At 42.9% G+C, this 11,697-nt stretch overlaps 1 protein-coding gene across 1 annotated transcript in view; it reads left to right on the forward strand.

Annotated features, from left to right (window-relative positions):
- Snx3 (sorting nexin 3) overlaps positions 1–9,311 on the forward strand; it is a 36,111-nt gene extending 26,800 nt beyond the window's left edge. The window contains exons 2-4 of the mRNA XM_038340191.2: positions 2,579–2,674; positions 6,183–6,307; positions 8,599–9,311. Of these exons, the coding sequence (XP_038196119.1) occupies positions 2,579–2,674; positions 6,183–6,307; positions 8,599–8,704 (327 nt within the window). The 3' untranslated portion in view covers positions 8,705–9,311. The remainder of the gene's footprint in view (positions 1–2,578; positions 2,675–6,182; positions 6,308–8,598) is intronic.
- The last annotated feature ends 2,386 nt before the right edge of the window (positions 9,312–11,697 follow it).

Below are 11,697 nucleotides of genomic sequence, written 5' to 3' on the forward strand. Positions count from 1 at the left end.
TTCTGGGAATTATCACCCTGCTCTCCAGGGGACCTGAGTGTTTTCCTCCTGAGGAATGAGAATGCTCCTCTGTATAGCAAGCCAGCATCTCTAAATACAAGTTTGACTTTTAGCATAATAAGAGTCTTGTTAGGTGCAATTTTGCTCCTAGTCATTAATACAATGAACAAATGTTGTGGTTACCTGGGAAAGAAAACTCAAGTGCTTTTAAACCTCTTGTGAGATTTGGTTTCATGCGTGAAACCTATACACTGTTATTCCTAATAGCATCTGTAGAAGGCTCCATGCTCTAAGGTATACAGCTTAGAAGTTAATACAATTTGGAAAAAATTGACACCACTACAAAATGAACTTAAGGTCCTGAAGAGAAAGCCTTTCTTCTGCTGAATGACAGCTGTTCACTGGTGGCATCAAGGTTAGCAGAGAGGAGAGTTTTCTTAGCAGGGGATGCTACAGCTTGATGCCTTGTCTACAAGTCAGGAAGTCTTTCCAACAGTTTACAGTTCCCCAAGTGCAAATGCTGAGTTAGGAACAAAATTCACCCAAGAGTGTGGGTAGTATTAGGTGGACTTGGGTAGTATTAGGATAGAGCTTGGCATTCGCTATATTAAGTGGTTTCTGAACTCTACAGACATCTCTGTACCCCGGGCTGATCTTGCACTTGACATCCTGCTTTGCCTCCTGAGTACAAGGATTGCAATTTTTACATACATATTAAAATTTTCTTCTGCTAATTTTTTTAATCATAAATCATTTTAATGGATTAGTAGCATGCTTTTTCTTTCTCTCCTAGGGCTTGAACCCAGGGTCTCAGCTTTCCAGTTAAGCCCTCTACCACTGAGCTGTACCCCAGCTAATTTTTGTTTGTTTTCAACATTTGCTCATCTATGTGTGCTTACATGCACAGCGTGCCAGTAGCCCTGTGGAAGTCAGAGGACAGCTCGCAGTAGCTAGTTCTCACCTCTGCCGTGAGTTTCAGGGACTGAATTTGGGCTTGGTAGAAAGTGCACCTTTACTTGCTCATGACCCTTTTGTCACCCAAGGGAGGGGGACCTGGATCAGACATAGTGCCACACTCCTTTAATCCCAGTGCTCTTGGGAATCAGAGAGGCAGATATCTGTGAAGTCATATCTACCTGGTCTACATAGTGAATTCCAGGATAGCCAGGGCTACATAGAAAGGCCTTATATCAACTTCACCCTCACACCCAACCACTCACTCAAAAAAGTTTGCAAAAATAGCAACAAGTAGCCTTTGCAGTCCAGAACTTATGCTGCATTATGACTAACCTCAGCATAGTAGGCATCATTCTTTTTGTTATTTGTTTTGTTTTCAGAACAGGGTTTCTCCATGTAGAACTCTGGAGACTGTCCTGGAACTTACTATGTAGAACAGGCAGGCCTTGAACTCACAGAGATCTGCTTCCTGAGTGCTGGGATTAATGGCATGCATCACTATACCCAGCTATGTTCTCAATTCTTAAATAAATATGTTCTCTTTCTGTGAAGATCTGGCTCTGTAAGCCTGGTTTACCTACTATAACTTAATTTTAGCCTCACATAGGTGAATATATTCTACCACTGGGCTACAGCCTTTAATCACATTTTTAAAGATTTGTGTGAATATGGGTATGTGCCCACGGAGACCAAAAGATGACATTGCATCTCCTGGAGCCCTGTTACAGGTGGTTGTGCGCTAACCAGAATGGGTGCAGGGTACTAAACTTGAGTCTTCTGCAAGAGTAGTACTTGCTCTTAACTGCTGAGCCATCTCTTCAGCCCCCTTAATTGCCCTTTTATGTTGGGGGAGTGGTTTGGATTTTTTTTTCTCTTGATTTCCTACTAGTGATAATTACAGAAATCACAACACTTTCCCTGACCTTTTAAAGCATTTTTAAAGAAACCAATTAAGGATAATATTTAAGATTCAGGCAAATGGTCCAGCAAATAAAAGTGATTGCCATTCAAGCCTGATGACATGAATTCCATTCCCAGAACTCATGCTAAAAAGCTGGATGACATAGTGGCAGGCATGGTGGAGCCATAAGAATCACTCAAAACTTTCAGACCGGATAGTCAGGAACACACTTGTTTTAGAAGCTAAAACAAGAAACCTACCTCAAACCAGCGTAGAAGGAAAGAACTAACAGAGTGTTGGCTTCAGACCTCCATGCTCTACACATGCAAGGCACATGAGTTTCAAGGGAGGCAACGAAAAAAAAGAAGGCTGTGTTTTGGACTGGAGATGTGGCTCTGCCCAGTGTGCAAAGCTGTGGGCTCATTCCCGGTACTGCAGAAAGAAGCGCTAATGCCTGACCAGGGCAGGGCAGTAGCCAGGTCAAGGCCTACCTGGACTGTACAGTGAGTGGTGATCACAGCTTAGCCTAGGTAACCTAGTGGATCCTGTCTCCAAATGAACTGTGAAAGGAGGGTTGGAGACGGTCAGTGGTAATGTGCTTGATGACCTTATAAGAACCGTGAAGCTATGCTTGTTATATTATTCATGTGACAGACATCGTCTTCCCTCTTGAAAATGCCTTAATGTGCTTCAACTTAGGAGTGACTGTTTTGGTTTCAGACAAATCTTCCTATCTTCAAGCTGAAGGAATCTACTGTTAGAAGAAGATACAGTGACTTTGAGTGGCTTCGAAGTGAACTAGAAAGAGAGAGCAAGGTAAGAAGTATTTATAATGTAGCTGTTCTTTTACTTACAGTGTAACTTTAAAGCAGAACGTGCCAGTTCTAACTTACATCTCCAGACTGTATCTGAAATGGGTGAAAGCCAGAGTAGGACTTGTGTCATGGGTCATCTAAGGCTGTACCCTGAGTAGAGAATTGTCATCCTCTTGGTCTCAGCTCTTTTCTTCTCTGCTCAATAGTGCAGTTAAACCTTTGCTAAGTGACACTTCTCAGTCCTCCGTGCTGTTCCTTCCTTCCTCTGTGTCAGTATATTTTCCAATGTGTTTGACTCATAGTCACCATTTTTATTATCCCACATGTATGTAGAAGATTCATAGAATGTTTATCTTACTGTATGATACATCAGTATTCGTTAGATGTACTTGGCAGTGGGTATCAGGGACTGACGTACATGTTTGTGCTCATGACAGCCAGAGGTTGGCTTGGCTTTAGATGCCTTCCTCTGTCACTTTCCACCCTACTTTTAAGGCAAGGTCTCTCCCTGAACCTGCAGTTTGACATTTCAGCTAGGCTGGCTGGCCAGCAAGCCACCTAGATCCACTTCCTTCATCCCCATGTTCTGACATTGTGGGCACTAGGGATCTAAGCGCAGGTTCTCGGGCTACACCTCAGCCCCCAGATCAGGTAAACATTTGTTTATTTTTTGAAGCAGAGTCTCATGTAACCTAGAATGGCCTCTGTGTAGCTAAGGATGACACTGACCTCCTGATCTGTCTCTACTTCCTGAATGCTGGAATACAGCCATATGTCATCATACCTAGCTACATGTGCAGTTGGGGATCAAGCAGGGCATGTGTATGTGAGGGGAGCACTCTACAATTGAGCTACCTCCCATGCCTAAATTTTAAATGATGACCGCGATTCACCAGTGCATTGCTGCCTGTATTTTGAAAGACACCATTGTCTATTTTGCTAAGAAATATCTTCTCTTAGAAGAAAATTTTATTACTAGAATGTAGTAGAAAGAAGTTGACTAAAGTAGATGAAAGCTCAGTAAAATAAAAGTGGAAGGAAATAAAGAAAAATCCCCAAACTGGAAGAGCGAGGTAGGAAGCAGACCCAAGGCTCTGTCTGATGTGCAGTGTGCATCTGAAGACTGATGACTCCACAGCCAATCGAGATTCTCCCTGCTCTGCGAGTTGCAGATGTAACGCTGAATAAATTAAGATTCAAACTTAGTATCATCAATCACCCTTTTAAAAGAAACTTACTAGGCATGTATTTAATTCCAGCACTCAGGTAGCAGAGGCAGGATTATTGAAAGTTTGTGGCCTTTTGGCTTAAAGTTCCAGACCAGTCAGAGCAATATGGCATGACCATCTCCAGAAGAAAAAGGACAAAAGAAAGAAGAAAGGGGAAAGAGAAAGAAAGAGTAAAGAATAAAAAAAAAATCCGATGTCTGTGGGTAATGACCAGTTTCTCCCCAGCTCCTCCTCACCTCTCCCTGAGCAATCACTAATGTTCTTTATGACCTTGACTATATAATGAAAGCACAGAATACCTGATGTTTTGTATGTAGCTTTTCTCACTTTGCCTGTTTTCAGGGTCTTATCTTATTATAACATATATCATACTTGTAAAAAAGATTTTATTTTGCCTGCATGTATATACTTACCTGGCACTCTAGGAGGCCAACTCCCCTGAACTGGAGTTACAGATGGTTGTGAGCTGCTATGCAGGTGGTGGGAACAGAACCTGGATCCCCCTCAAGAGCTGCAAGTGCTTTTAGCTGCTGAGCCATCTTTCCAGCCCCTTTATTTTATTTTTATTGCAAAATCGTAGCCTATTGTATAGAAATACCATTTCTTATTAGTCCAGTAGTTTTAAAAGTACTTACAGTGTTCTTTCTAAAGGACCTTACTCAAGGTCCCTTGTTGTGTGTCTGCTCTGCAGTCTGTCTGTAGGCTGTTTTACTTTGCACTTATGGACTAGTTAAGCATCTTGGGGGTCCAGGGAAGTTTTACTCTCATCATTGCTAAGAGCAGTGCATGTGGGTTATTCTGTTATAAAGTAAGGCCTGAGGTAGAAACTTAAGTGTCATTCAGTATCTGTATTTGTTTCAACTATATATATGTGTGTGTATGTATGTATGTATGTATGTATGTATGTATGTATGTATGTATGTATTTGTATGTACATACAAATACATACATACACCAGACCACCTCCTTTCTACCCACATGCACAAATATATTCTTGGATTCACAGATTTTAATTTAAGAAGTATTTGTTTGTTAGTTCCAGACAGGGTCTCATGTAGCCCAGGCTTGCCTCAAACTCACTATGTAACCAAAGATACCCCTGAGGTCTTTTCCTCTTTCCTCTACATGTGCCCCATTACTCTTGGCTATAAATTGGTAAGAATTCTGATTAGCTGAGGATGTGTAGCTCTGTTGGTTGAGTGTTTGCCTAGGACGCACAAGGCCCCGATTTAGCCCAGTTCCCAGCAGTGCACAGACCCAGTGTGGTGGCACATGCAGGTCATCCCAGCACAGGAGGACCAGAAGTAGAAGGTCATCCTTAGTACATAGTGAATTTGATGTCATCCTAGGCTACACAAGACCCTGTCTCCAAAAAGAAGAAAGAAAAGAAATTCTAATTGCATCTTTTTCTTTCTTTTTTTCTTTTTTTTGGGGGGGGGCGGGGTTCGAGACAGGGTTTCTCTGTAGCTTTGGAGCCTGTCCTGGAACTAGCTCTTGTAGACCAGGCTGGTCTCGAACTCATAGAAATCTGCCTGCTTCTGCCTCCCAAGTGCTGGGATTAAAGGCGTGCGCCACCATGGCCCGGCCTAATTGTATCTTTTCATACTACTTAAACAAAAACTGTTGGCTGTAATGCTGGTGAGATGCTCAGCAGGTAAAGGCACTTGCTGATGACCTGAGGTCAACCTCAGAAACTCAGATGATAGAAGAAAAGAACCGTCTTCCACAGGTTGTCCACCTGAACCTGGTGGACCTCACTCCTGCAGGCAAGGTCATTATGTAGCCCTCGCTGGCCTGGAACTCACTGAGATCCTTTGCCTCCAGGTGCTGGGATTAAAAGCATGTACCACATAACCATGGGTTTATTTATAAATTTTCCTTTTTTAAAAAATTTTATTTTCTGTACATTGGTGTTTTGTCTTGGTTGTCAGATCCCCTGGAATTGGAGTTACAGACAGTTGTGAGCTGCTATGCGGATGCTGGGACTTGAACCAGGGTCCTCTGGAATAGCAGTCAGTGTTCTTAACCACAGATCCATCTCTCCAGCCCCATAAATTTTCCATTTTATAAAATGTTACATTTATTCAGTGTGTGTGTGTGTGTGTCTGTCCGTGTCCCCACCCATGTTCATCAAGCCACCTAAATAAATGTGTGTGGCACATGGATGCCACACCATGGTCCTGAGGTGGATAAGCTCAGGTGGGCAAGCTTGCCACCTCACTCTTTTCTGAGCATCTCCTGGGTCGTCATCAGGAACTCACTCTGTTGATGTTGTTTTAGGTTGTAGTTCCCCCACTCCCTGGGAAAGCGTTTTTGCGGCAGCTTCCTTTTAGAGGAGACGATGGAATATTTGATGACAATTTCATCGAGGAAAGGAAGCAAGGGCTGGAACAGTTTATAAACAAGTAAGTACTTGCTGCTCCTTGAGGAGTGACGAGAATGGTGCGTGAGACTTGGATGACTACTAGTCATTATTTTTTAGTATTTTATTTTGTGTGTTGGATGTTTTGCCCGCATGTGTCTGTTCCCAATACAAACTGAGAATCGAACTCAGGTCCTATACAAGAGCAGCCAGTGCTCTAACTGCTGAGCTAGCTCTTCAGCCCTGACTACTTGTCATTTAAATGTTAAGTTTAATCCATGTTGCCTTTCCTTGGGCCATTTCCTGACTTTTAGTATGAAGTTGAAGATCTCCACGTTGAATACCATGCGGTAAATGCTGACACTCTTGAGTGTTTGAAGTGAGGGTTTTGTGTTGACCCGTGTTTTATATTTGTTGTTCTTGGACAATTCATGCAAATTACATTTAAAATTGCATCATTCAGGCAATAGTTTTACTTGTGATTCTGATTTAAGGTATATTCTCATGTGAATAATAAAATGTACAGTACATTTGCAATCATTTTGTTTGATTGCAGGTAGCATTATTACCAGCATGTTTTATGTAAAAGTGTACGTTAAAATTTTTTTCATGGAAAAATGTTTTTTGAAAAAATGTAAGTAAATTTAGAATTGTCTTTTAGTAACTATCGATAAGCTCAAACAATATTCTTTTCTTGTTTTTTGTTGTTGTTTTTATTTGAGACAGGGTCTTTTTGTGTAGTTCTGTCTGTCCTGGAACTCGCTCTGTAGACCAGGCTGACCTCGAACTCAGAGATCTGCCTGCCTCTGCTTCCTAGCACTGGGATTAAAGGCATGCATTACCACACCTGACTGTTTTTTCTTATGTGACCCAGTACTTAAGAAGCTAAACAGAAATGTTGTAAGGTCAAGCCCAGCTGGGGCTTCAGGGAGAAGGATGAAAGAGGCTGTTCCTGACCTGGGCTGCTGCAGTCCTCCAGTCCTCTGAGTAGCTGAGACTGCGGCGTACCACTGTGCCCACTGTGGTTATGTGTCAGTGTTAGGTTCTACAGGATTAGCCAAATCTTCGCAGATGCAGCCATGTGAGCACACATAGTAATTTTAACTAATGATTTGGTGTCTGAGCCGTGAACAGAAGTTACCTACTGTAGCACACAGGTCTCACTGTATAGCCCAGGCTGTACACAAGGTCTTACCATGTAGCCTAGGCTGTATACAAGGTCTCACAGTGTAGCCCAGGCCGTACATGAGGTCTCACAGTGTAGCCCAGGCCGTACATGAGGTCTCACAGTGTAGCCCAGGCTGTACATGAGGTCTCACTGTGTAACCCAGGCTGTACATGAGGTCTCACCATGTAGCCCAGGCTGTATACAAGGTCTCACAGTGTAGCCCAGGCTGTACATGAGGTCTCACAGTATAGCCCAGGCTGTACACGAGGTCTCACAGTGTAACCTAGACTCGCCTTGAGCTCTCCACAAGGTGCTGAGATGACAGGAGTTCACCATCACATCCCTGCAGTTCCATTTTTGTGAGCATGCTCTTTGAGAAGGCACAGCTAAACTTGGACTGAATATAAGTCAGATCTCCACTTACAGAAGAAAACTTAGAGGTGGGGAAAGGGAAGAAGAGGAGAAAAGCAAAGGACCTAAATGGTTCTGTTTATTTCTTAGTGTTAGTTTACCATTGAGCTTTTTGTATTTCTAATTCAAAACCTATACCCTGTTTTATTGTTTATTTCTTTATATTTGCTCAAGCTAGCCTCAGACTCAGGGCCTCCTCACTCAGTCTCCCCTATACTGGGATTAAAGGCATGGGCTAACGTGCTGGTTTGGATTCTGTGTCTTTAAAATAGATCCTTAAAATCCAGTGAACTATTAATGTGTAACAATAAAATATCAATTTCTTAGGCATGTACCACCTAGTTGAGAAGCTAAGTGGATATGTTCGAGAAACACTACAAAGTTTTAAAAGTTACTTCTATTTTTCTGTTGTTGAGTTTACTTGAGTGTTTGTATATTGCCAACTCAGTGTATATGTGAAGGTTAGAAGATAATCTGTAGAATCATTTTTTTTCCTTCTATCATGTGGGCTTCTGGGGATCAGGCTTGGCCAAAGGCACCTTTGCCTGTCACACTATCTTAGCATCTTGAAAATGTCTTTAAATCACTTTGTGAACCAAAGGAAAAGACCAGTATTTGATAGCATAGCTTTATGGGTAGTTCGTAATAATGCTTAGAAATTTTGCATATTTCCTAACCTTAAAATGTGTTTCTTTTGACCCCCATACACCATTTTAATAAACACTGGACTAAAAGTTTATGTTTTTTATTCCCAGGGTCGCTGGTCATCCTCTGGCCCAGAATGAACGTTGTCTCCACATGTTTTTACAGGATGAAATAATAGATAAAAGCTATACTCCATCTAAAATAAGACATGCCTGAGTTTGGAAAGAAGAGGCAAAACGAGACCATTAATGATTGATCCACACCAATGAAGAAGCTGTAACTAACTTAGCATGCTGCACAGGCGCTGGTCTAACACGCCCTGGGTGTTCTAACACTCACAGGCTCCCTTTCATTTTGTTTTGTTTTGGCAGTTGACAAGAAGTTCATTTGCTTTAGTGAAAACTCCCTCGTTGAGCCTCTCCACCTAACTTTCCTTGTTGTGTCCGTATACACATTGTAGCCTCACAAGCCCCATAGACCTGCACTGTCCTGACTAAAGTTGCTGACTTGGTCTTCTTTGCAGATTCTGTGTCCTGTTTGCTTCTTGAATCTGATTGGCTAGAATCTTTCTCCTCCCCCTTAATGTGTGATGTCACCTCTTGGTTCTAATTTATGTGCAGGAGCACGACACCACTTGTCTCCGGTGCCACACATGAGGTGTACTTTGTGTGCAGAGTGCGTCTTTCTTCTGGCCTGTAATCCCCTTCACATGGAAGATTAATGAGGGAAATCTTTATATTCTGTATAAAAGCAAAATCAAATTTATATACTAAAATCATTTGTCTAAAAATTTAAGTTGTTTTCAAATAAAAGTTGAAATGCATTCCTGGTGTGCACTGATTGCCTGGCCTCCAGAGCCTGTCCTTTCTTCCATGGCTTTGTGCTTTCCTCCCTTGCTAAGAGGGATTATATACTAATTATATACTTCTTGTTCCGTAACTCCATTCCTCTTTAAACGGTGGTGATATCAAATGCACCACCGCCTCGTGAATGGGGCATTTTCTTAAACAACAGCAAAGTGAGGCTCAGAGACCACATTCCTCAAAGCTCACTGCTGTTGGGAAGGACTGTTTGAGAAATGCTCTGTAGTCTCCAGTCATTCTTCAAGAGGCCTTTTAAGGCGAGGCGGTGTTGAGCCTCTCGTTTCTCAGCAGTGGTTCCCCGGGCGTCTGATGGCTTGCTGGGACGAGGCAGACTGCAAGTGTGTAAAGAACTCACCCTGCAGCAGAAGACCTCTTGTTGCCCAAGACAGCATTTCACAACTTCATAAAACCAGGTGTTTGGACCACTGTGACTAGATGTTATGAAGCAGCCAGGCATGGTGGTGAACACCTAGAATCCCAGCATTCAGAAAGCAGAAGCAAGATGATTATATTGAGTTCCAGAGTTAATCTGGCTACATAGCAAAACTCTCTTTCAATCACAGAAGAAAAGTATGTACCGTGGGGGTCGAGAGACAGCTCTGTGGTTAAGAACTTGCTGCTCTTCCAAAGGACCCTGGTCCGGTTCTCAGCACACATATCCAGCAGCTCACAGCTGCTGGGAACTCCAGCTCTGGGGGATCCAACACACTCTGACCTCCAGGGACAGCTCACTCACGCATAGACCCTCAGAGACACATGATTTAAAATAAAAATCAGTTATCTTTTAAAAAGATAAATAAGGCTACTGGGAAGATAGCCCAGTGGGTAAGGATAGGGTTCCAATCCCAGAACCCATGTACAACCCATGTGGGCGTGTTGCTGCCTGGAATCCCAGCACACAGGAAGTGAAATGCCCCATATATATGTACTTATCCATACATGCATACATATACTATATATATATACATATATATGTGTATATATATATATACATACACACACATAATGAGGGTAGTCAAAGAGGACCCTAGCTTTGACTTTGGGTCTCCACATTTCTATACACACATTCTCATTGCACCCACACACAGATTCTAACATATACATGAACACCACAAAGTTATAAAAATAACGTGCAGAATTGATTACCATGAGTCAAGTATTAATGTCAAGGCTGTCAGTGTTTGCTAGACAAAATAGAAGTAAGGGCTAATATAATGGCTCGTCAGGTAATATGCTTATTGTCAAGCGTGGGGGGGTCTAAGTTTGATCCTTGGGACCTGCATGGTATAGGAGGAGAGAGCCCACTGCTACCTGCTGGCCTCTGACCACATGTTCACAGTGGTAGGTTCATGCTTAAGTGCACAGGCAAAATTTGAGGTTAAAAAAATTCAGAATGGAGCCGGGCATGGTGGTACATGTTTAATCCCAGCACTCAAGCAGAGGCCAGCCTAGCCAGGTGACACCCAGGAAACAACTAGGGATGATTGTCTTTCACCTTCCCTCCCCTCAGTGGGGGCATTGTGAGCTGTCACAGCTGAGAAGCGGGGTCCCCACAGGTCATCAGTACAGCCAAACTGCAATGCACAGGGCAGTCTTCCTCACCAGGAAGAAAGTATGGCTGTCCCACTCACTGGAATTCTCAGTTGCGAGCCTCGAAAAGAAGGGGTAATGTGTTTTAGGGCGGGAGTACTGCTTGCTTGTTTCTAGTCTTTCATCTTTTCCTCAGAATAAGCATGCTCTTGAGAAGTCAAAGGGCTTGCTTGTTTTGCTCAAGGCCTTTTCTTACGCACGCACGCACATGTGTGTCTGCATGTAAGTGCGGTGCCTGTGGAGGAAGTGTGTGCGTGTTTCTGCCTGTAAGTGCCGTGTCTATGGAGGATGTATGTCAGCTGCCTTAGGCCGGAGTTACAATTCCCTAACCTGGGTCCTGGGAACCAAACTCCTTTGGAAGGACAGTCCATTCTCTTAACTGCTAAACCATCTCTCCTGCTCCTGGAAAAATCAGAGGTTTTAAATTGGGCACGAAGTTGTTTGTTCCAATTAATAACCTTTTTGCCTAATGTACGAGGAACTTTTCAACATTGTTTCCTGACTGAGACTGCAGTTAGTAGTGAAAGTACACCTTGAACCTCCGGCAGTAAAATGCGGGTGCTGTTCATTCTGACTACATGGAGAAGAGCCCCAAAGGCCCAAGACTCCCTAACACACTTTATGTGGGTTCCAAAGCCTTGGATGGGTACCTGAGGCACATTCAGGCCCTGCCTACTCAATTATCCCTTATACTCACTTCTGCCTGCTGCAGTCAGTATCAGCAAGGCCTTTAATAACTTGTAGGCCTGTTGGGCA

Source organism: Arvicola amphibius, chromosome 8 (genome assembly GCF_903992535.2).
Source record: "Arvicola amphibius chromosome 8, mArvAmp1.2, whole genome shotgun sequence".
Lineage (NCBI taxonomy): Eukaryota > Metazoa > Chordata > Mammalia > Rodentia > Cricetidae > Arvicola > Arvicola amphibius.